Source organism: Chenopodium quinoa, unplaced genomic scaffold (genome assembly GCF_001683475.1).
Source record: "Chenopodium quinoa cultivar QQ74 unplaced genomic scaffold, ASM168347v1, whole genome shotgun sequence".
Taxonomy (NCBI): domain Eukaryota; kingdom Viridiplantae; phylum Streptophyta; class Magnoliopsida; order Caryophyllales; family Amaranthaceae; genus Chenopodium; species Chenopodium quinoa.
Genome location: NW_018745448.1, coordinates 5,404,618 through 5,430,697, shown reverse-complemented (window position 1 = coordinate 5,430,697; position 26,080 = coordinate 5,404,618). Strand labels below are relative to the sequence as shown.

General features: G+C 36.6%; 1 protein-coding gene across 2 annotated transcripts; it reads left to right on the top strand.

Annotated features, from left to right (window-relative positions):
- The first annotated feature begins 1,692 nt into the window (after window positions 1-1,692).
- LOC110713798 lies at window positions 1,693-25,348 on the top strand. Of its 2 annotated transcripts, none has more exons than XM_021892240.1 (11): window positions 1,693-1,842; window positions 1,937-2,264; window positions 3,650-3,727; window positions 3,827-4,359; window positions 5,154-5,768; window positions 5,876-6,033; window positions 10,629-10,840; window positions 10,923-11,056; window positions 11,139-11,446; window positions 11,552-11,655; window positions 24,917-25,348. In XM_021892240.1, the coding sequence occupies exons 2-11, from the start codon at window positions 1,958-1,960 to the stop codon at window positions 24,985-24,987; spliced, it is 2,520 nt and encodes an 839-aa protein (XP_021747932.1). In that variant the 5' UTR covers window positions 1,693-1,842; window positions 1,937-1,957; the 3' UTR covers window positions 24,988-25,348. The 2 variants fall into 2 exon arrangements, with proteins under 2 accessions (XP_021747932.1, XP_021747933.1); XM_021892241.1 differs by lacking the exon at window positions 24,917-25,348 and adding an exon at window positions 24,712-24,886.
- The last annotated feature ends 732 nt before the right edge of the window (window positions 25,349-26,080 follow it).

The following is a 26,080-nucleotide window of genomic DNA, read 5'->3' as shown; positions in this document are numbered from 1 at the left end:
AAATAAGTAAAAATTTGATATTTTGAAAATTCTCATTAAAAAGATTCCGATAAAATCTCACATAACTAGGAGCATGTTTAAGCTTATTAAATATTAATAAGTCACAAAAGCTAAGCAAAGACAAGCCAAGCTTAAATATATTAATTAGAAACAATACGATCCATGAATACATAAGGAACTATCACTTGGGGACAATGCTAAATCCAAGTTTTCTCGGTGCCAAAAGGTATAAGCTTAGCTAGATAGCAACTTATGTAAATAATACTTTGTATTGAAAGTCAAAATGTATCATTTTTTTTAGGGAAAATAGCCCGGAATAATCCCTCCTTTGGGGCGTACGTAAAAAATAATTCCACCTTTGGCATATTTTTAAATAATCCCACCTTTGATATCAATCCGCTTTAAATGGTCCCAGGTGACCAATAACCGGTTAAAGAGGTTAATTTTTTTTTTATTAAGTTTAATTTACACGTGTCACTACTTGATTTGTCTAAAATTAAAAAAATTAATAAAAAAAACACCAACCCAACCCAACCCAACCACTGCCAACCCTACCGCCGACTGCCGCCGGCGCCGAGATGGCCCACTCCCTGGTTGGCCGACTCATTTCCCCCTCTCTCGCTGGCAAATTTCCCCCTTTCCCACCGGTAAAACTCACCTTACCCATCTTCACTTCCTATTTGGTTTTTGATCTGGGTTGTTTTGGGGTCGGCCAATCGAGGAGGGGGAACGTTTATGCGGTGGATCTGGGTGGGGATACGGAGGTCAGCGTGTTCAAGGGAATGCGTACGACAGTTGTAGCAGCAGGGCGCGTCGCTCAGGCATTGAGAGGCCGGCAGGCGGTCAGGCCGGTGGGAGTGGGCTGTCGTGATAGGTGGTTATTAGGCTGGTGGGGGTGTTTTTTTTTTAAAGGTGTTAGGTGATTTACGAGAGAAGGGGTGCAGGCGCGCCGCCGGCATCGGCGGTGGTGCTAGGATTGGTGGTCTGGGAGACCGGAGCCACGGGGCAGGGGTGTCAGGGGCGGCAGGGAAGGCTTGGGCTGGTGGTGGTTTTTAAATAATTTAAATTTATTTTTTTTCTTTTAAAAAAATCAACTTTTTAATTTTTTTTTTGACAAATCACAAATCGACACGTGTTAAGTAACTTGTTATAACAAGTTACATGGCCGGTTGGGACCATTTAAAGCGGATTGATATCAAAGGTGGGATTATTTAAAAGGTGTTGGTGGTTTACGAGAGAAGGGGTGCAGGCGCGCCGCCAGCATCGGCAGTGGTGCTAGGATTGGGGGTCTGGGAGACCGGAGCCACGGGGCAGGGGTGTCAGGGGCGGCAGGGAAGGCTTGGACTTGTGGTGGTTTTTAAATAATTATTAAATTTATTTTTTTTTCTTTTAAAAAAATCAACTTTTTAAATTTTTTTTTTGACAAATCCCAAGCCGATATGTGTTATGTAACTTGTTATAACAACTTACATGGCCGGTTGGGACCATTTAAAGCGAATTGATATCAAAGGTGGGATTATTTACGGACGACCCAAAGGTGAATTTTTTTTTTTGAATAATCAAAATGTATCATCTTATTCGACAAGTAATTGCAAATTTCCTTAATTCATATCCAACGGCCAATAACCGTTTGATTGAATCCAACGGCACAAAATAGATCGCGCGGCACCATGGCTTCCATCTTCTCTCTCTCCTCCGATCAATATTCAATGTACTCGAATCAAGCCCTAAGCTCACACCAAAACACTGACAAAAAAAATTCAATCAATTGCTTACCAAATTCCACAATTTAATCGCAATTAAATCCCTAAAATCTTCGGAATTCAGCGAAGATCAATCGAGGTAAGCTTAAAACCCAAATTCATCTTCAATGTCAACAAAAATGGCGATGATTTCATTTGATATTGATTCTGATTTTAATATAATTTGATTGCAGAACAGTGGTGGAAGTAGAACAATGAACTTTTTGCTGCGGGGACAAAACCCTAGCTCCGCCGCAGCACCACCTCCAGCTTCCACCGATCAGCTCCCGCCGGTATCGCCGTGGCTGAAGAAAACTCCGTCACAAAGTGTTACGACATTAGAAGGATTGATTGCGGAAAATAAGTCGAATTCAGTGGATCATTCTAGTACAAGCAATCGTGATTCGTTTACCGTTGATAATGTTGATATGATTTCTTCTGCATCTAGTAAGGATTTTGCTCCTCTTGCTGATAAGCATGTTGATGTTATGGAAGATGAAGGCTGGATCACAATTCCTCATAGTATGTTGATTTCTCTCTCCTTTAATTTTCAGTTTAAATTGTCGAATTTGATGATGATTTGTGTCATTGGTTTTTTTTGTTACCGATGATCATAGTTTGTAATTTTCGTTTCGTATGCACCGTGCTCTTTTATTTTTTTGCTCGTTCGTTCAATTCGAGAGTTCTGAATGAGCTTGTGAGGATGTAGCGGGTAGCGGGTGCGTGATACATCCGTATGTAAAGTGGACAACTGGACATATGTGCGTTTCCTCCTATGGGAGGTTTATACTTTCGCAATTCACCTCTGCCTATTATTAATCTGTTTATTAGTAGAGAAGATGTCACATTATATCTGATTTGCATACTTTTCAAGTATGTTGATATGTTTGATAACCATTTGGTAAATGTTTTGGGGAATTTTGTTTCCCTAACTCTATTCCTAATGCAGCACAGGTAGCGTATACCACTAGTGTATGTATACAAGAGTAAATTAGAAACAACAGTTTGTTGTCACAAAGAAGTTATGTAGTTTGGGAATTGAAATCCCTATTGTGCCGAGAGCTAGTTGTGTCACAGGAGAACAGAACTTTACTGTAGGGTGTGGAGAGGTGACATTTATGTTAGTTTTGTTTCGAGATCATTGATCAGTTTTCCCTGTTAACTTCTTCACTTTTTTTTTTTTTTTGGTGAAGAGTTAACTTCTTCACTGGAAAAGCATTGAATAGGGTTTGGAATGACCTTTCCATTGTTAAAAACTTATTGACAACTACATATAGCCATACAGGAAATAGATCATTGTCACACGCGGTCTGTAATTTAGCTTGTTGAAATACAATGCTGAACAATTGCCTGTTAAAGGCCTTTTTGAATCTGTTTATTGCTCAATGCAACATTCTATCTGTCACGTGCTCAGTTGCTCACACAGATTACAACTAGTTTAGGCACACTACTTGGTGAGTAATGGGAGTTTATTGCAGGTTCTGAACATTGCATTTGTTTCCAAGTTTTGGTTTGTTTGTACATTTCGTTTATTTGACTGACAACTAGAGCCACATTTTGACTTTTAATTTCTTGTCAGTCTATCTCTTTGAGTTTTTTATACTAATGTTAAAGGTCATATCCACCACGAGTACATTTGTCTTCTTCGCCAAATTCTGATACGCCCTTGTGCTCTTGCTTTATATTTTGTTGATTTTGCAACATTTTGATATGCTGTTACCATGCTTAATGGGCTGGATAGTGTATGTATTTTTTTAAACGAGTCATAGTCAATTCAGATGGGTTCTATCTGGTTGCTTTATCTCTTTCTTTCTCTCTCTCTCTCTCTCTCCCTTTTCCTGGTCTGTTTGTAGTTTGTAAATTGTTCTTAATCCATGTTGTTTCTAATACCTAGTACGGATCTGCAGAGAAACTGCCTGATGATTGGGATAGTGCTCCTGATATACAATCATTTCACTCTTTGGACCGCTCTTTTGTTTTTCCCGGTACCATCCTCTTGTGATCTTGATTCGTACTATTCTAATGTGCATTTTTATTGTTTGCACATCTGTAAGCTGAGTGTGAGCCCATACCTGATAATGCAGGGGAACAGGTACATATATTAGCATGCTTGTCTGCATCCAAACAGGACACTGAAATCATAACGCCGTTCAAAGTTGCTGCTGTGATGAACAAAAATGGCTATGCACAAGGTCCCAAGGTCCAAAATGGAAATGTTGCAGAACAAGAATCACATTCTGGAACTCAGCCAATGGAGCTTGATGATAACGTAGATGCAAAGAATGTAAATAGGCATCAAGTAGATGTATCCGCCAGTGAGTCTTACCTTAGAATGGAGAATCATAGAAGACAAGTGCAAACATTGCTACAGAGATTTAAGGAATCCCATTTTTTTGTGCGAATTGCTGAGGCAGGAGAGCTTCTATGGTCAGACAGAAGCACAATAGAAGAACCTGATACAGTAGATGACACTGATAGCATGGATAACAATGAAACTGCTGGCTCAAGAACCTCTATAAGTGCAGTAATTGATAGTGGAAGGTTTGATGCCCGGGCTTCTGGTGGTGTGGCGAGAAATTCTATTAAGTGCTGTTCACTCGCTAATGGAGATATAGTGGTATGTTTCAAAAAATCTTATTGCATCTGAATGTCATTATGATTCCTAATTTCAAAAAGTATTTATTAGAAATAATGCTGCATTACCTTTATGTAATTTGTATTTCCTATTTGTTGGATATTACAAAGGTCACATTGTGGAGTTTGTGGCTGATGTTGTGTGCACAAATTTAGTAAATTTGTTGGTGAAGTATTGCTGTTCTAGTATAAATGGATAAAGTTTTGATAATACGACTGTAAATAATATTTAAGAAATGAAAAGTTTTTTGGTTTTAAAAGAATCTTCTCATATAAGGGCAAATTTCTGGGAATAATTTTTTTGTTTTTAATTTTATTGCATGTGGTGATAATACTATTTTCAATCCTTCAACTATGTTTCTTTTTGATACTAGACGATATTATAGTTTTGTTTTGCCTGCAATCGAGTTTGTATGAGTCTAATTGTCTGGACATTTCAGGCTGCAGCAGGATGCTCTATGACAAATGTTAAACTTGAATATTGCTGCTTGAAATATAGGCAGTGTTCTACCTCTATTTCGGTTTTCATGCTTTTTCTTTACAGTTTTATGTAGTGTTTTTAGGCTGCTAAATGTGCTGGTAATTTTTGTCTTGGTATGATTACCGTCCTATTCATGCTTCCCTTTGCTTGCTTACATCTTTTCTGTTATGTTTGCATGGATTTTATGTTGCCTACAGTTTAATTTATTCTTCGTTTGATCTGAAATTGACATTTTGTTTTCTTATTCTTATCTCACTTATTTTCTCTTATTCCCATTCTTGTTTGGAAGGATGCAGGTTCTTTTACAAGTGAATGTTGGTGTTGATTCTTTGAGAGATCCTACACTAGAGATTCTTCAATTTGAGAAACATAATGATATACCTACGACTTTAGACAGTGATTTACCAGTTAAAGAAGAGCATAATACCTGTGGGGAATTGTTAAAATGGTTGCTTCCTTTGGACAACTCTCAGCTTCCTGTAAATCGACCTTTATCCCCACCTTTGCTTAATTCGTCCCACAAAACGAGTTTTTCTGCTTCAAGTGGTTCACAGCTTTTTTCATTTAATCACTTTAGAAGCTACTCTATGTCGTCTCTACCACAAAATACCGCACCTTCTGCATCACCATCAGGTTCTACTGCTTCTGCGAAACCAAATGTTGATTTAGAAGATTGGAATCGTTTTGGGTCTCAAAAATCCCTGAAGAGTCCAAGAACTGGATGCCAAGGTCTGCTGTCCTTCCGAGGAGTTCCGTTAGAGCCTGAAAGGTTCTCTGTTTGTTGCGGATTAGAAGGCATATATATACCAGGAAGAAGGTGGAGAAAGCCGCTTGAAATCATTCAACCAGTTGATATCCACTCATTTGCTGCAAACTGCAATACAGATGATTTGCTTTGTGTTCAGATAAAGGTAAGTTGTCAATTTTAACAGTCAAGCTTTTGTTTTTATGTGTATATTAAATGGGTTCACCCATAATGTCATTACAGGTGGTTTGAAAATTCTGCTTTTGTTTGCAGAATATATGTCCAGCACATGTTCCAGATATTGTTGTATACATTGATGCTATAACCATTATCTTGGAGGAGGCATCAAATGAAGCAGGTCCACCTTTGTCTGTTCCAATTGCATGTATTGAAGCTGGAAATGATCATAGTCTTCCAAATTTGGCCCTGAGGTTCTTATCCTTTGAAGCTTTTTAAATTTTGGTTGTTTAGGGAATAGATTCACAGTGTCTCTTAATTTGTGGGGTGGGGTATTGAGATAAAAGAAAGGGAAAATTGGTAAAAATAATCCCTACTTTCTCGTATTCGCTTTAAATAATTCCAACTTTGGATGAATTATTTTTAAATAATCCAAACTTTTGGAGTCATTCGCTCAAAATGGTCCCTAGTAACCGATAACCTATTAATGAGGTAATTTTTTTTAAAGTTTAGGTGACACGTGTCACCACATGATTGGTTGAAATGTTAAAAAAATGGCAATTTCACCAAATGCCACTGAGTTTTTTTTTTTTTAAAAATTCATTAAATGCTATGATGTTTTAATAAATTCACCAAATGCCATCGAGCGTTTAAAAAATTTCACCAAATGCCATTAATGACTAACGACCGTTAACTTCGTTAGTCATTAGGATTTATATTATGACACGTGTCACTATATGATTGGTTAATTTTAATAATTTATTTTAATTAATAAAGATAACATTATATCTCGATTTTCGTGACGATAATTGCTCGGGTAAAGTTTTGGGAATCAGTGGCTCTTTTTATGGGTTCAAATTAAGCTTGGAATTGGTAAAAATAAAATAAAAACGTAAGGACTTGTTTGACATCGTTTTTTGTTTTCAGTTTTCAGTTTTTTTTTTTAAACAAAAAACCAAAAAAGAGAACAAGAAAAAGGTGTTTCCACTTTTCTGTTGCCAGTTTTAAAAATTATCATGATCTTAATAAGTTTGACTAATTTTTGATTCATTATATGACATAAATCATATGATTTCAAATAACAAAAAACCAAAAAACAGAAAATCACAGTGATGTCAAACAAACCCTAAGTACCTCGTTTTATGCATCGAAAAATATCTCAATTAGCACGTCGTTATTTTTTAGCCATGAAAATTGGTAGGGTAAGGTTTTTAGGGTCATTTTTATCCTTTATGAAACCAATTTAAGCTTAGAATTGGCAAATAAATAACATAGATGTCCCGTTTTGTGTCGAGAAATATCACAATTTGCATGTCGTTTTTTTTAACAATGTAAATTGTCCAGTTAAGGTTTTGGCGGTCATTTGGGCTCTTTATGGATCCAAAATATGCTTCGAATTGGAAAAAAAAAATGTAAATGCCCTGTTTTGCGCGTGTCAAGGGGAGCTGACCGGCGCAGGGGAGGCCGGCGCGTGGGTGGGGAAGAGGAATTTGGCCGCTACGGTGGTGGTGGGGAAGGTGGTTCATAGGTGGTGACAATTTTTTTTTTCTTTTTAATTTTTTTCAATTTTTATTTCAATGTTTAATATTTTTATTTTAAACTTTTTTTTTTTAAAAAAAACATTTTACTAATTACGTGATGCCACGTGTCCAAAAACTTTTATAACCGGTTAGGGACCAAAGAAAGTGAATGCACCCCAAAGTTCGGATTTTTAAAAAAATAATCCATAGTTGGGATTAAACAGAATACGTGAAAGTTGGGATCAATTTTACCAATTTTTCCTAAAAAAAATGTATAAAAAATGTATTCAGGTGTTGCAGGGCTATGGGTAGAACACTATCCTTTAATAAGCACCTTGTGTGGCTCTTCTGTCTTGTGGAGCTGGTTTATGTGACAACTTTACCTGTTTAAAAAATTTCTCTCCTGCTTGTGTGAGTGGGCCTTAGAAGTGGACCCATCGTGATGTGCCTCAACTCACGTCCTGCTGTGGTTGTTTAGATTTACATTCATCTGGTTTCTTATCTTATTTCTTTCTGCATTAACGTTACGCTGGAATTTCAAATTCAAAGGACTATTGTTTCTGGCCTTTCTTGCTGTAGTGCCTTTAATGAGGCTACACATACACTCTGGGTCACTAGAAGGTGCATATATGTTACCTTAGCCCGGAAATAGGCAAGAGGTTTGTTTGATTTTGTAAAATTTGTTGAAAATTTGTCCGAGTAACCCAAGTTAAATGCACTACCTATTTCTCCCTCCCACAGTCTTGCCACTGTAACCACCTACTCTCTCTCTCTCTCTCTCTCTCCCAATTTCCAATTCAGGTACTCTATAATCACCGGTTCTTCTCTCATCTCTTTCACCAAGTCACCATGGCTTTCCTCCCTACAATTGTAACCCTCTCTTTATCGTGATCTCCCTTTTTTGTTTGTTTGTTTGTTATGGTCAATAGTAGGTTGGTTTAGGTTAAAATTTTGGCAGATGTAGCTATTTTTATTTGATAAAGGACCTTGCTAACATCACTAGTTTGTGAGAAGACATGCATAATTTTATGTATTCCCTACGTTTCCTAAAGTTTGACACAATTATTGTAGACTCTTGTGTCTTTGAGTGTTTGGAAAAAGTGAGTGGATGTACGGAAAAAGTGAATAAAGTATGTGAGATGGAGTTTAGAATTTGGTGGGTGTAAAGTAAAAGATTAAGTGAAAAGGGGGACATATTGCAGGGTTAAGGGGATAAGTTAGTAATATGGGGTTGTCAAAATTAGTAAAAGTGAGTTGGACCTTTAAGAATGGAGGCGTTATTTGTGACTTGAAATCTGGTAGGGCTGACTTTGAATGCACATATCTCTAAATCTATAAGTGATCTTGAGGTGATTCATGTTGAATGTAATAGCTTGTTAAGAGCATTCCAACGACTGGTCATATGCCTAATTCCTATTAGATAGTTATGGCTGTTTTACGAAGAATTGACAAAGCTGGAATTTGCTGGTGCTCAACCGAGGGGCGCGTGGTCGGAAACTTCAGTTTTTGAGCCTCGGCCTTTTGGAAGGGGCACGGACTTGCTCCTTGTCGAGTGAGGCGTTTTTTAGTCTGATACTTTGATTTAAGCATGACGTGTTTTATGGGATATTTACTAAAACCATATTTCATCTATTATGGTTATTTGAGTTACACTTGGGGAGTACTTAAGGTTTTATTAGGGTTTTCTTATGTTATAAAAGGACCCTTTAGGTGATCAATTAGATTACACCCTTGAGAGCCATTAAAATTAGGCTCCTTGTATATTCTCGTTGTTTTTCTCCATTATAGTGAAGAAGCTCTTGAATCCCTAACTATCTAATTTGACCAAACCACATAAGTCCTTGTGTCCTTGTGATCAATTAGATCACACCCTAGAGAGCCATTAAAATTAGGGCTTTGTTTTTCTCCATTATAGTGAAAAAGCTCTTGAATCCCCAGCTATCTAATTTGACCAAACCACATAAATCCTTGTGTCTTTGACTCTTTGTTGTTCATTTTCTAGTGTTTTTTCTCTTTTCTATTTTTCATTGACTTGTTCCACATTAATCAAACACTACACCACTCTCTTTCCTCACAAGAGCCAGGACCAGGTTAATTATATTTATTAGTTGAAGAAGCTTCTCCTTTTTTCATATTCTTAATTTTTTCTTTTTTTAGTTGAATGGTAGAATTGATGGAAAATGTTAAATAGAGAGGAAAGACAGGGGTTATAAAGATAAGGGAGATTTATTAGATGGGTTTTGGGGATAATTAGTGGATCTAGGGATGTTTAATTAATGAAATTGACGTGTGTGTCATTGTAGGCATGTGGTGGACATGGGGATAAAATGAAACTTTCTTTAGTTCTTTAATTAAGTCAATGATCTTCTCAAAGCTAAAGAATAATAAATCGTTACACTCCTTTCAAATCAGTAATCGTTTTCAGAGGTGCATAAATTTTGTGGCCCATAAAGTTTGACTTGTAAATCTTTTTTGTTATCATCAAAGCAGGGGCCACAGGAAGGGCTGGTTTAGAGTATCTGCACTAGCTGTTTTCAAGCTATAAATAGCTTGAACATGCCCTCTCCTTGTGCTCTGTCTATTCTATATAAGCTGACTATTTGTGTAGCAGACCCAGGGAAACAAAGGTGTTTTGTTTTTCCCTGGTTGACACATGATATATTCTGACATGCATCTAGCTGTGAACGTAAGATTTTTTTTTTTCTCCTTTAATTTAAATATTTTAACAGCATCTCAGCCTTTACTTTGAGACGCTCATATTTTCTCTCCTTCCTTTCAACAAGTTACCCCCGGCAAATTTTGATCAGATCCAAAATCAACCCTATAACAGTTTTGGTCTTAAACTAGGATCCCAAATTTAGAAACAAACTGACCTGAAAAAAGTGTGTCAAATCCGACCTGGCCCTGCCCAAAATTTTAAGTTGAGTAACTTATTTGATTTCAAATATTTATCCCTACACTTTGTGTACCAACATTAAACAAAGGAAAAAAAAGTTATATTGTAATATTGTGCCTTATTTTTTAATTAATGTGAATTTTTATTAAAAAGAATAATAATAATAATAAAAATGTTGTGAATGATTATGTTGGTTTACCATTTTTTTCACTTGGATTTTGAAAATTTCAGTAGCTTAGTAATAACAAACTCTTTAAAAAAAAAATAATGCATTTGCATTAGGTTGCGCAGTTTTAAAAAAGATTTTACAATTAAAAGGAACACCAAAATTTTGCCAAAACAGATATTACCTTCTTGAAAATAGATATTTTTGATATGGCTATGCCAATTTTATTGTTAGCAAATTTATGTTTGGAAAACCATCTCTTTGCAGGAGAGGTGAAGAACACTCTTTTATTCTCAAGCCAGCAATTTCAGTTTTAAAGAAATCTAAGGTACCTGATGATAAACTTACTAAGTTGCATTCAAAATCTGGAAGCAAAGCAACAAGTATGCGGTTACCTCCCGTAGCTGTTGAAGAAACAATGAATACATCTACTTCTCACAAGTATGCCATACTGGTATCATGTCGTTGTAACTACTCTGGTAATCCTTGTAACTCTTAAACTTGTCCAATTTGATTACTTCTGTTAAAGGTTCTTTTAGTTTGTTTGTGTAATTTCTATAGAATCAAGACTATTTTTCAAGAAGCCCACTGATTGGCGACCACGCATCTCAAGGGACTTTATGATATCAGTTGCATCTGAAATATCAAATCAAACTCTTGATTTTACTGGAAAAGTCTCTCAGCTGCCGGTTCAGGTCTTTCGTCGACACCAACTATATATTATCTTTGTTATATTCGAGCAAGAATTGCATTGGCTGATGATTTAAAACATTTCAGGCGTTGACCCTTCAGGCATCAAACCTTACATCTGAAAATCTTACGTTGACTATACTTGCTCCAGCATCCGTTGCACCTCCACCTTCAGTACTGTCACTAAATTCTACACCATCAACACCAGCAAGCCCATTTAGGAGAATTTCTACAACTCAAAGATTAAGCACAGTAACTCGTTCTACGGAGAATAACGAACAAAGTGGTGCACAGTCTCTCTCTTCTGATCAGCAACGCGTTCCAGTTTCTGACGTCATTCCAACAACTGCTTTGAGCTGTACTCACTTATGGTTGCATAGTCGAGTTCCGTTAGGGTACATATTAAACTGCTATTATGGTTTTTATCCTGATTTTGATTACCTTATTAAGCTGTAATGTAAGAGTTTGGCTTTGACCTTGGTGTATGGTGGTCTTATCAGATGTGTTCCTTCTCAATCCACTGCCAAGATCAAGCTTGAGCTGCTTCCATTGACTGATGGCATAATTACACTTGACACTTTGCAGATTTATGTTAAGGAGAAAGGTAATCTTTATATTTATATAATTAAAATTGCAGTCCTCTCTGTGACTATAAATCTTCTTGGCCACTCTATAATTTCTGCCAGATTGCAAGCTTCTGCTGTGTGGTGTGCTCCCTTTATATTGCATACCTTGTATCTTTGGTTCATTTGGAATTCTTTGTAACTTTAACTTTGTGTAATTTCTCAATGTTGCATGAACTGTCAAGAGAGACTTGATCCTGTAATTATGGTGCTGCATTTATATGACTGGGCCTCTCTTTCAAACCCACAAATGCCTGCATTTTTTGCTCTTGGGGACTAAGAGTGTAGGTTTTAAGTTTTGCATTGCTAATTTTGACTTGGATGAGCACCATGGGACCAACTGACAGCTCTTTTTCAATTGTAACATATATTTCATTTGACCATTTTTGGTGATAATATGATTTATACAAAGGGAAAAAAATATACTCCCTCTTTGTTTACTTACTTTCCATTTTAGGTCGTTCTTTATGTTCAACTGATTTTGCTTCATTCTATTTATAGCATACCCCTGTAACCATGTTACTCCTTCAATATCCACAATAATTACACCATTCCATACTCTACCATTGCCTTTTTTTTTTTTTTTTTTAATACAAACCCACTTTTTAACATATTCTCTCTTACTTTATTTTACTCCCCACTCGTATTCTTTTTCAAATTCTTAAATTGCTAATCTATAGTAGTGAGTAGAACATAAAAGAATAGGGGTAGTAGTTAAATAAGATCTTGTTCTTGCTATACACTTTTAAAACACCAAAATGGTGACATCCAATTTAGTTTTGCTAGTTCCAAATGGTTGAAATCTATCTTTCAATCCCATGACGACCTTGTGTTTTTGTTTAACATTAATCATGACCTTAAATAATTTATTCCATCAAAGATTCTGCTAAATAATTGTTTTGTTTGAAAAGCTAGATGGTGGTGACCTGCAAACTTTTAGATAGCTAAATTCTTTTTGTTTAAAAAAAAAAAAAGAAATCATCTCAATTGTCCATGAATTACCACCCCCTTCCTCATCTATGCCATGCCAGTCACCTAACCCACCTTCCCTATTAAAACCCTTCCTCTACCCTCTTCAAATCTATTTTACTCTCCTCCTGCATCACCTCCACCTCCCTTCACTATTTATCTCTCTTTATTATCTTCCTTGAACCTCCTTAGGATATCCTTCCTATTACTTGCACCCCACCAACTTCGTCTTCTTCTTTCAACCCTCTTCCTCTGTGGCGGACTCTCGATGAAACAATCACACACATCAATAGCAAGAATTGACGGGTTTTGTGGTTGCAAGCTTTGTTGAAGTTGTGTTGGCGTGATGGATAGTGATACTTGGGTTGGTAGAGAGGAAGGATTCAAGAAATGATTTTTAACAGACTTTACAAGGTAAGGTTATGGATACATATTAATAAAAATTGTAGGGTCACCATGAAAATTCAGGGAAAAAAATTCACCATCTGGAATATGCAAAATTAGAGGTCACCATCTAGAATTTTCCATTTTTTTTAGGACCTTTTATGCTTTCAGATGCATGTGACTAAGCCCCTTGTGCTCAAACGTGTATGAGAGGCAAAATATGCTATTTGTCGAGGTTTGTTTGATTTGACCCCAAATAATGTGCTTTACACTTTGTTTGGATTGAAGGAAATGGAGGTAAAGGAAAGGAAGGGAAATGTAGGGGTGGATAATCTTTCATTTGGATAACAAATGAGAAAAGAAGGGAATCGGAGGGGAGAGAAATAGAGGGATTAAATTGCAAGAAGTTAATCTTTCCAATAATGGAGAGATTGGGAAGGAAAACTCATCATTTTACCCTACCCTCCTCTTCCCTTTCTCTTCCTTTCCCTTTCTCTATCCAAAAACAATGTTAGTGTCTATGCAGGTATGCCCACATTACATTCTTGCACTTTTTTTGTTGTTGAAATTCTTGCACTTTTCTTTTTTTATTTAAATGAAGAGTCCAAGTAACATAGTTTTATATATTTCTGCAAACAAGAAGAATTTCTATGAAGTTACATTCGTTAGGCATAGAAAAAGGGGTTTTAGGGAGGGGGATTCTATGAGCTTGGTGTTTCCTCAAAATTCTTGAAAATGGAAAATTCCATGTGCAAAATTTCCTTTGCTAAAGTTTTTCTCAAACTTTTATGTTTTTACCACTGCTTTAAGACTTTCTTGAATTTTATTCTTGGTTATCCTTCAAAACTCACTCGACTTTTACTTGGATGCTCATTTTTTTTTTTCTCACTTTACACACCTATTTTCAAACTCTGTCAATTGATCACCTTGCTATGTCCCCTTTTCTATATCTTACAGTTCTTTATGGCGATTTGTGTAAACCAATTCCAATTTGAGACTAAGGCTTTCATTTTTTTTTAAAAAAAAGAACATCTAAAGAGAATGGGTGGCTTTTGGGAAATGTGAATATCATTTTTTTTTTAATTTTTTGCTTTGAGAAGTAGAAAATGAGAAAGTCAAGGGAGTATTAAGAGGGTAATTGGAGAGGTATGTGATCAATGGTGTTTAAAGGAATGTCTCTTAATATGGAGTTTCAGCACTTGGTCTTCCTCGCAATGTTAAGGCGCTCCTCATGTCCTGACGCAAGTTGTGGCATCTCTTTTAGGGATGAGGATCATTTTCAAAGCATTTCCTTTGATAAATTTTTTCAATCATTATGTTTTTTACTCACACGTTTTACCACTCCTTAAAATTTCTTAAATTTTATTCTTGGTACACTTTTAAAACTCTCTTAAATTTTACTTGGATGCTCTTTATTTCTCTCACTTTATAAACCTTTTTTCAAACTTTTTCAACTGGTTATTTTGTTATGTCCTTTCTTCTTTGTCGAACGGTTCCTTATGATGATTCATGTTAGCCGACCTTTTGAGACTAAGACTTTGTTGTTGTTGTTGTTGTAGTACATTTTGTTAAAATGTTCTCACCCTATTCAAGGCTTCTGAGAAACATCTATTGAAGATAAAAGACCATTGTAATCTAGTAATAAATTCAGCATTAACAAGCATTATTATTGGTTTTCTACAGTTTAGATGCCTTTCTATTTTACCAAGTTTAGTTGTCTGTCTTTGTCTTGTTTAATATTCCTTCTAATGACAAAACTGAGTTATGTTTTGAGGTCTTGTGATTGAAAGATCTCTAAAGGTGGTGGGGGTGATGATAGTCATCTTTGAAAGAGAGTATAGATCAACTTATTATCTCTTTTTTTGTTTTTGTTAAGTCTATTTTTCTGAACATGGTGAAGAGGGTGGGAGAAGGTTATGACATAATTTAAATTTTTAGGTGTTCTACATAATCTGTTGATCATCTTAACTAAGAAGGCTTGTAAACCTTAGTAATGTTTGGTTGTTTTGTTTGGTTCAAGGGATGCTGCTTATGTTCAGTTCTCAATCTCTCTCATTTGTTGGAATTCTGCTTTGTGGGATAAAATTCATTTGGCTCATTTCTGGTGTTGTCTAGATAGGAAAATTGACTTTCTTAGAGACTTGTCTTCGCGTAATGTCACAATTAATAATGTTTGGAATGTGATGGCATATCTGAGATACTTTTGTTTTTTTCTGTTTTGTTTTTGTTTTTGTTTTTGTTTTTGTTTTTTTGTTTTTTTGTTTTTTTTTTTTCTTCTTTTTTTCCAGTTTCTACCAAATGATGTCATGTAGAATATATTTATTTTTGCTTTGATTATCTTTTGATTAATTATTAGAGCGACTAGTTATTATTTATCTTTTATTTTGATAGTGATTTAGTTTAGGGAATAATTATCTTAGAATATTCTAGAATTTATATTGCCTGTGTAAAGGGGAATAGGGATGTTATTTTATGTGTGTTTAGATTAATGCAGTTTAAAGTTCTGTGATAAAAGTTATGAGAATAGATGAGATGCTTATTCACCCAACTTAGCATTTCAAGTGTGGTTTATTATTTAAAGATTTTGTGAAGTCTGTTTGACGTAGCAAAATCGTATTGGAATGTTTATCAAAAAATCTTTTGATTCAAATTGATAAATCAGCTCTTCCAAGCATCGATCTTATAGGGTTAACAATAGATGTATATTTGACAGATTGATTTCCATTTAGTTCATTTGATGTAGATATAAATCATGGTTTTTCAATCCACTTGTGCAAGCTCAACTCAACATGTCCAAACCTCTAATCAAGCTTGAGTTGAACTGGGCAATATGGGCTTGATGCTTGTATGCTTATCAAATTTTGAAAGTTCAATTTTGACTCTCCAAATTTCAAAGCTGTTTTGTGTTATTATTGGCCATTCAATGAGAGCATAGAAGAGATTGTTGTTCTTCTGATATCACTCCTGTGTTTTTTCCCCATGGATAGGAGTTTGAGCTTGGTCAATAATTTGAAATTGCTTCTATTTCTTTTAGAATCCTGCTGCAGCTATCCTGAATGTCACTCTCTTGCCTTATTGGCTTTCCCTTGGTCTTCCGTTTTGAATTTAACTTACACTTTCATTGCTTTGGAATATCTCTGGACTTGGCCATGCCTTTGTTGAAGGCCAGGTCATTCCAGAAAACTTTGCTGTTATTCATTCTGAAGTTTGTGGTGAAAAGTAAGGCAAAATTTTGCTTTAGCATGATAAAGTTACTCTTATAAATAAACTAAATTTTGCTTCAGGGCAGATTGATATGGTGGATAGGGATTTTAATTGGGTTAATTGGGAATTAGTTCAATTCTGTTATTTAGCTTTGTTAGTGCGGTCCAGCTGGCAAGTTTGTTAGGTTGCATTTTTTGTGTATTTTGGTGTTAGTGGAGGGTGACGTAAGATTCCACTATAATAACTACCTGTAACAAACTTTCACATTCATTCAATGAAAGTATTGTCCCAACCACTTCTCTCTCTACAATTCTTTCCTCTCTATTTTCTCTCTCTCTCTCTACATTTTTTCTGGAATTATCCGCCATTGGAGGAGCTTCGAGCTCTCCCCTATCATTGGTATCAGAGCCAATCTTGCTGATTCCTTCAGTGAGAGATTCTGGCGCCTCTGCCTGTAACTAGAAGAGTGGCAGCCATGGAAGCTCAGCTCAAAACCTTGGAGCAGCGTTTGGAAGATCAGAATTCCAAAATCGAGCACAAATTCGAGGAGATGATGAAGATGATGCAAGCGATTCAGGCTGAGAAGGTTTCGACTCCAATTTCTGAGCCTTCTACTCCTTCGTCTGCTTCGAACGACAGTTTTACTAGGTCCAATCCTACCCGGACCTTAGGTATGAACCCTAAACTAGAGTTTCCTAAATTCAATGGCAATAATCCTCGTATTTGGGTGAAGAAATGTTGCAAATACTTCAGTTTATGCAAAATTAAATTGCTGATGAACATAAGGTTGATTTAGCTTCTTTGAATATGATTGATAAGGCTGAGAGTTGGATGATGAATTATTTGTCTGTGAGGCGTTCTGTGATCGTCGATTGGAATGATTTTGTTGTTGATCTATATGCTCGATTTAGGGATAATTCTACTTTAGATGCTGTAGAACAGTTTAATAAGTTGCAGCAAATTGGTTCAATTGAGGAATATATTGATGAATTTGAGAACCTTAGATCTATTTTGATGATGAATAATCATATCCTTCCTGATTCATATCTCTTAGATAGTTTCGTTGGAGGACTTAAGCCTGCTGTTAAACCTTTTGTCCGGGCCTTTAAACCATCCACTATAGCATCTGCTATTGATTTTGCTAGACTGCAGGAAGAGAATCTGACTACCTCAGCTCAGGTTTTCAAGCAGAATAAGTATTCTTCTGCTACTGGTAGGTCTGGCAGTCTTTCACACCTTTAGCCAATACAAAACCACCTTTACTTCCCACACCTTTGTCTAATCCTAATACTTCTACCTTTTCTAAATCTAAACCAGCCATAAACACTAGACCTTTTAAACATATTCCTGTTGATGTTGGACAAGAGAAAATAGCTAAGGGATTGTGTTATTATTGTGATCAGCCATATAACAGGGAGCATAAATGTGCTTTCAAAGAGCCACAACTGTTTACAGTTGAGATTCCTGGTTGTGGTTTCTCTCTTGAGGAGGAGTGTGAGGTATTGGAGTCTGATGGTGAATTTGATCCTCAAATTTCCGTTCATGCTCTTGCTGGTTCCAATTCTTTTCAAACTATGAGGGTCAAGGGAGTGGTAAATGGTAAGGATTTGCATATCCTTATTGATTCAGGAAGTACACACAATTTTGTAGATATGAGCATTGCTGCCAAGTTGGGTTGTCATTTGGAACAAATTCCATTTCAGTCTGTTTCTGTAGCTGTGGTAATGTAAGAGTTTTTCATGGATGATGCAAGGTCATAAGTTTGATACAAAGGTGCTCCTAATTCCTTTAGGGAGTTGTGATATGGTCTTAGGAATCCAATGGCTTAGGTTGTTGGGACCTATACATTGGGATTTTCTGAAGCTGAAGATGGAATTTGACTTTAAGGGAAAACACATTGAACTTAAAGGTTTGCCTTCTAGGAAACTGGCAACCCAGGGGCTAAGCTTATGAATTCTGGGGTTCAATTGTGTTTAATGCAGGTCACTGAACCTTATTCTGTCTCAAGGGAAGGGGTTCAAGTATGTTCTACTTTGGTGGATTGTGCTGAGTTTAGTGAGTTAATGCAAAAGTACACTGAAGTTTTTGCTGAACCTTCTGAGTTGCCTCCATCAAGGGGAGTGTTTGATCACTCAATTCCTCTCATGCCTGGCAGTACTCCAGTTAATATTAGACCTTATAGATATCCTTTGAAACAAAGGGATATAATTGAGCAGTTGGTGCAGGAGATGTTGGATAGGGGCATCATTTAAGCAAGTTCTAGCCCATTTGCTTCTCCCGTTGTCTTGGTTGGCAAGAAAGATGGCACTTGGAGGTTGTGTGTAGATTATAGGGAGCTGAATAATAAAACAGTGAAAAATAAGTTCCCTATCCCTTTTATTGATGAAGTGATTGATGAGTTAGCTGGAGCCACTGTTTTCAGTAAGCTGGATTTAAGGGCTGGATATCACGAACCGAGGGTGAGCGAAACTGATGTTTTCAAGACAGCATTTAAGACACATACAGGCCATTATGAATTTCTAGTGTTGCTTTTTGGTCTAACTAATGCTCCAGCTTCTTTTCAAGGTTGGATGAACCATGTTTTCAGGCCACTTCTCAGAAGATGTGTCCTGGTCTTCTTTGATGACATATTGGTTTACAGCAAGTCAGTACAAGATCATTGGAAACATTTGTCAAGAGGTTTTTGAGTTAATGAAAGCAAATTCTATGTTTGCTAAAGAAAGCAAATGTATTTTTGCTACACCAAGAGTTGAATATCTAGGGCATTTCATTACTGCAGGAGGGGTGGAAACTGATGCTAAAAAGATAGTAGCTGTGAGTAGTTGGCCTGTTCCTTCAAATGTTAAAGAATTGAGAAGTTTTCTGGGGCTTACAGGTTACTACAGGAGAGGATATGCAGTTTTAAGTTAACCTTTGACTGATCAACTCAAGAAGCATGGGTTTATGCTCAGTTAGCTTTTGAATCTTTGAAGGAAGCTTTAGTTTCTGCTCCAGTTTTGGCTATTCTTGATTTTAATAAGCAGTTTTTCTTGGAAACTGATGCCTCTAAAAACTGGAATAGGGGCAGTTCTCATGCAGGAAGGACATCCTTTGGCTTATATCAGTAGTTCCTTGGGTACTAAATGGCAAAAGTTGTCTGTTTATGACAAAGAATTATTGGCAATTGTGTTTGCAGTTCAGAAGTGGGAACATTATTTGGTTGGAAGCCATTTTGTGATCAAAACTAATCAGAAAATTTCAACTCCATTTCAACAGTTCTGGCTCTCCAAGTTGATGGGATTTGATTATGAGATACAATACAAGTGTGGTAAAGAAAATGTGGCTGCTGATGCTCTATCTAGAGTGCAAGAGTCAGAAATCTTGTTCTTGGCAATTTCTATGGTGGATTCTAACTTAGAATCCTTGATTACAGCAAGTTAGCAGCTTGATGACAATTATTCTGCACTTATTCAGCAATTACAAAATCAGATTGTGGTGACTGATTTTCATTGGAATGGCAAGATTTTGACAAGAAAAGAGAAAATTGTGGTAGGTCCTGATTCTCAGTTGAGACATAAAATTTTGTCCTCACATCATGAGTCACCTCAGAGTGGTCATGGAGGCATGGTCATGGAGGCAGGGAATTGACATTGAGAAGGGTGAAACACCTATTCAATTGGAAGGGGTTCACCAGGGAGGGATGTCAGTCATTAGTCATTAGTCATTTTGTCAGGCACCGGTGACATGCATGCCAAGCTGCTAAATATGATACTTCAGCTTCCCCTGGTAATTTACGAGGAAGTGTGGCTAGATATTTCTATGGATTTTATTACTGGTTTACCTAAATCTTGTGGATTTGAGGTTATTTTTGTGGTGGTGGACAGATTTAGTAAGTATGCACATTTTATGGCTTTGGCACATCCTTTTACTACTATCCAAGTGGCACAATGTTATTTGGATAATGTTTTCAAGTTACATGGGTGGCCTAGGTCTATTGTAAGTGACAGGGATTCAGTTTTCCTTAGTCATTTCTGGAAGGGTCTATTCTCTTTACATGGAACTGATTTGCTGTTATCTACTGCATATCACTCTCACTAGATGTTTGGAAGGGTATTTGAGGTGTATGTCTGGAGACAATCCCAAGGAATGGCATAAATGGCTACCATTTGCTGAATGGTGGTACAATACCCACTTCCATTTTGCTTTACAGTTGACCCCTTATGAGGTAGTTTACAATTAGCCTCCCCCTCTTTACTTGCCTGGTGAGGTGAGGTCAGCAATGCTGAGGATGCAGAAGTTTGCAAAGAAGAGAGGCCAAGATTCATGATCTGAAAGCTCATTTGCTTAAAGCTCAGAAGAGAATGAAGGATTAGGCAGACAAACACAGTCTGAAAGATCTTTTCAAGTGGGGGATTGGGTGTGGCTAAAGCTGCAAGCTTACAGACAGAACAGTTCAGAGAAGGATGAATCATAAATGTCTTACCAGTTCTATGGTCCCTTCAGGTTTCTGCAGTAGTTGGAAAGGTGGTTTATAAGCTTAAGTTACCAGCTGATGCTCAGATTCATGATGTCTTTCATGTTTCTCAGTTAAAAATTTTCAGAGGTGCTCTTCCTATTGTAGCTCATATTCCAGTTGTTTTTCAAGGACAGAATGCTGGCCATGAAACAATCCAGCCTGAAGCTATTCTTGACAGGAGAATTGTTAAGTCACAGAATCATGCAGTTGTTCAGTACTTGGTCCATTGGGCTGGGTTTCCTAGCTATGAAGCTACCTGAGTCTTTTAAGCAACGTTTTCCTGATTTTCTGGGTTCTCAGACTTGAGGACAAGTCTTTTGAACGGGGGAAGCTATGATATGGTGGATAGGGATTTTAATTGGGTTAATTGGGAATTAGTTCAATTCTGTTATTTAGCTTTGTTAGTGCGGTCCAGCTGGCAAGTTTGTTAGATTGCATTTTTTGTGTATTTTGGTGTTAGTGGAGGGTGACGTAAGATTCCACTATAATAACTGCCTGTAACAAACTTTCACATTCATTCAATGAAAGTATTGTCCCAACCACTTCTCTCTCTACAATTCTTTCCTCTCTGTTTTCTCTCTTTCTCTCTCTACATTTTTTCTGGAATTATCCGCCATTGGAGGAGCTTCGAGCTCTCCCCTATCACAGATTTTTGTGGGAAGAGGTCAAGCTCACTTGTTGGCTTATTCTTACAATGCTCCTCTACTGTCATCTGTTTGGAAATTTTAACACAGTTGGAAAGCTATTTAATCTGTTTTATGACACTAACAGTTGTTTGGATACTTGGATTGGGACTTGGGAGGGAAAGGGAGGGAAGAATTTTTCAATGAGCGTTTGGCAGGGAAAGGGAAAGGGAAAGGGGGAATGGAGGGGAGGGAATTGGAGAGGATTTCTACCTTCATTCTTGAATAAACTAATCTCTCCTAAATAGGAAAGCGTTTGGCAGTAAAATGGGACACAAAACTATATAAAAAGGAATCACACAATTTTACCCTTGTTGAAAAACTCTTTTCTTCACCCTTGACTGACTCATCATCTGGCATATTAGCAAGACCTCCACTTTGGATGATCCAGTTCTCTCTATTCCTCCTCTCCCTCTCTCATCTGTGTAGATCATAATAACAATTGAAAAGCCATTACTATCATTACAAGGGTTACAATGATAGACTGTGAAAACAAATAAATACACATGATCAGGAGAGAGTGACATTTTCTAGATGTTACGAGCTGGTCAATGGTGTGCAACGAGTCAAAATGCTCAGCCACGGTGGGAAGAAGAGGTAGTGGAGCTGCAATTTCAGATGATTGAAGACAAAGGCTGGCAAGGGTAGGTAGGATCTTTTTGAAAGCTTTTGCTGCGAGGGTGTGTACATATAAAAAGGGTAAGGCTTAGGTAGCTTTTTGTAGTGAATGAATTGTGATAGTAGTGATCTAAAGTTACCTTGGGAGATAGGTAGCCTCAAGCCAGTTTGTAAGAAACTTCCTTGTACATCAATCAAAAAGCCTCCTGCATTCCCTCAATCTGATTTTCATGTTTAAATACTTTTGCTTAATGGGATTATTGGTAGTAAAATCGTTACATGGTGATTCAATGGAACTGAGTCAACTTAGTTGCTGATTAATATTGGATAGGACTTCGCCCTATACTAGGGACAAACTAGGACGAAGTTCCCTCATAATCTCAAATTTTCATATTATTACCCTTCTCTTCCAAGATCAGAACAACTCATCCCTCATCTTCTTAGCTATCTAAACGGGGGAATTCAGGCTGCAAGTCTATTTTGCTTGTAGCTAGGATCTCAAATTGGACAAGTTTGCATTTTCGGAATTTTTGCTTGTTCTGGATTTCTCTTCCTAAGGCAGCATCTCAATGTGAGACCAAAACCTTGTGTTTAGGCTTGTTTTCAAGTTAAAGAAGAATATGAATTAATTTGATCGAAAAAAGTGCATCAGCACTGCTTCTTTTCCAGACTCGATAGGATAGGCTGATAATTGGGGAACAACCTAGTTGCATAAGAGAGATTGTTGATCTGCCCAGAAGTTAGTCAATCAAAAGAAGCTGCACTAGAGCAGGTCAATTGTCAAAGAACCACATCTGTTGACAATAGGGGCGGGGGGAGGGGCTCACTCTAGCTTAGTAGCTCAATTTGGTTTTGGAATCCATCCCTAAGCAGGATCCGCCAAGATACAATTTGGGAAGATGTTGATCATAGGCATTCCTGGCTGGAGTTAGGTAAGAGAGAATCAGAGAACATCCAATATTCCAATGAATAGATATGCCTAGTGGAAAGAAGAGATAATGGATTGTATGAATCAGATCAAGAGAGAGAATGAATTAGAAGACCCTGCAATCCTTTTGCTGTATCCCCCTTCCCCCGTCTTCTTTGTTATCCAAATAGGAGAATCCTCCCTCTCCTTCCCCCTACCTTTTATCCCTTTCCATCCTCAAATCTTATCCAAACAAGCCATACAAGTATGGCTTGCTTTCATTGTTTCAAATAAATGAACAGTTACTATTTAAAAAAATATGAATCTATTAACCTATACTAAAAGCAAATCCTTCCATAACACTTGTCATTACTATAGTGAAAATTTTTCCTGCCTTTTTCACTTATTTCCTTTTTTTTTTCTTTTTTTTTTTTTTTTTTTTTTTTTTTTTTTTTTTTTTTTTTTTTTTTTTTTGCAAAATGTTTAATCTATACCTAAATAAAATATTGCTGAATATATTTTATATACCTTATATTTTGTAATATTATTGTCAAAAATATTTAACAACCGTGCATTACACGGGATTTTAGCCTAGTATCGTTCTAAAGGGGCAGGTGTGCAATTGTTAAAGTGCTCCAGAATAGAAGTGGGATTTGTATGCTTAGTTTAGAAGGCGCAACGCGCACCAAGGCGCAAATGGTCCTTGCAGCATAGGCGCAAGGCGAAGGCGAAGGCGCGCGCCTTTTGTATGCAAGGCGCATGTGTCTATATATTTATTTCAATTTTTTTTTTACTTTGATTGTACTTAATACCAATTTAAAAGATTTATAATAAATGTAATAATAATATACGTAAAGCTAAGGTAGTCTGAACTTGAAAAAATGTCCATCATTCTTCAATTTATAACTCAAATCTTAGTTATTTTCTTTGAGGCGCAAAGGCGCGCCTTACCAAAGGCGCATGAGGCGCGCGCCTTCCGTAAGTGATTGAGCCTCGCCTAGGTAAGGCCCATTTCACAGAGCGTGGGAGTGAGGTGCGCTTTTTAAAACCAAGTTTGTATGTAAGAGAGTGAACAATATTCCAGTCAAATGTTATACTTGTATGATTGAACTATTTGTATTCTGCCTTATCCATTGATGGCTTGTTTATGGAGATTTGCAGAAAGTAGGTTCCTTGTTTTTTCTGTTCATCGATTATCATGGTCCAATTGTTGGGCATTTTAAAAATTTCTTGTTCCCAGTCCCTTCTTTTCTTAGTTATTAGGATTAGAAAGGAATGGAGACTAATTTTAACATGGGTGGAATGCCCTCCATCCATCATGAAACAGAGTTTGATGTGAATTATCTTTTTAGTAACCTTGTTTCATCTTCGGGTTGGAGAGGTTGTCATTTAGTATCACTTCTTTGGTAAATTGACAATTTAGTCAGTCCAGCCTTGTTTTGGAGGTTTTTACCCCCTTTTTTTTCCTGGTAAGCTATCAATTTATCATGTTTATCTGATTTGCACTTACTAGTGACTTAATTTTGAATGTAATTTATCTGTATATGCATTCAAAATTTTCAGGTTACAGTTTTTTTGGGTGATTGATTATGTAAGACAACCTGTATCTATATGTCATGTTTATCTGATTTACACAATTGTTTTACTTTGTTTTGAGTGTAAAATATCTGTATACGCAATTAGAACTTGCAGTTTGTGGGCGTTTTTTTTAATTATTATTAATATGGTTATACAAAGTACTCATATAAGGTGGACCTCTTTTATTTTTTGAAACCAGGTTATGGACCTCTACAAAGATTGAAAAGCATTGTTTTCTAATTTATTATACTAGGACTTGTCTGAAAAAAATTATTAGCAGTTAGTATCATGTAAAACAGATCCCTCCTTTCAGTTTATGTTTGTCTGTGTGTGTGCAATTATAAGAAAAGCTATTCAAGCTGGATACATTATAAATTTTATTCGAATTTGCTCTTTGCAAACAGATGTAACGTATATCCCTGAGAATGCACTGAAGATCAACGCAACTTCTAGCATAGCTACTGGAATCATTTAAGCCAGAGTCTGCTCACTCACATTCTTTGTATTTGTATGATCTCTTTAATGAAGAACTTGAAATCAAGGGGGGGTGTTTCCCTCCAGTTGTACATCACCGGCTTTTTATTTATGCCAATGTAAGACGTATATTTGAGGTGCTTCTGTTTCTACCTCAAGTAGATACTATATTAGTGTCTTGAGTTTGTTTCTCAGGCAACCATCAGCATGATGGAGACATGGCATCTGTTAATCCCTCTGGTATAGATTTTGCTGCTTTATGTAGATGGTTTGTAAAATATTGAGTCCTGATTTGTTTCGTTAAAATGCAGATGTTACTGGAATGGTGAGTTTTCTGAGACAATCTAAATTCTTTGTGCGGCAATCACTGTACTTCCTGCTGCTTTCTCGTTTTGTTGTCACTAAATTTTCAAGAGACTGGCACATTGTATCAACGATGCAATTCATGGCGTCCTTGATAGAACAACTAGATAAATTGATACAGTTTATTTCACTCTCTAAATACATCAGACTCATTTTTCTAAATACTAAGTTTCGCCCTCCCTCATTAGAACAACGATGTTTTGGAAGTTGCTAAAAACGGACATTACGTTAGTAAGGGGGCATTTTTTTTTTGCTGTAGTGTATAATTGGATATTTTTCTTTAAAATTGGAAAAGGTATTAAATTTATCAAATTAAGGGTACGTCCATTTTTTTAAAATTTTATAGGTAGGAGTTGAAAAAGTACTATGAGAGATTCCCAAAGTGTAGGAGAATATTCCTTTGCCTCTTTTAGTCTTTTACAGTGTAGTAGGACCTTATCCAACATTATAACTTGGTTGTTCAGAAAAAATTCCTCTGGCTTGTAGGTCTTGTAAATTTGTCCACAATGAAAGGGAATGGAGAGATCAACTAAAGATTTTGATCTTCATATATGCATTAACTTGTTGTTGGTTCAGTGGTGATTGAGACTGTATTTGGTAGACAAACTATGTGTTCGATTCTCCGCAATAATAATTGAGAGGGGGTTTGGAACCACACTACCTAATATTGAGCCCAAATTCAGATTATTCCAAAGGGTGAACCAACAACGTCTGAGGTTGACCTCAACCAT

Bases quoted from the DNA above. Each gene is read 5' to 3' on its own strand.
- LOC110713798 (XM_021892240.1), top strand. From the start codon at position 1,958: ATGAACTTTTTGCTGCGGGGACAAAACCCTAGCTCCGCCGCAGCACCA. The intron at 4,360-5,153 runs GTATGTTTCAAA...GGAAGGATGCAG, and splicing joins TCGCTAATGGAGATATAGTG to GTTCTTTTACAAGTGAATGT. The intron at 10,841-10,922 runs GTAATCCTTGTA...TAATTTCTATAG, and splicing joins ATGTCGTTGTAACTACTCTG to AATCAAGACTATTTTTCAAG.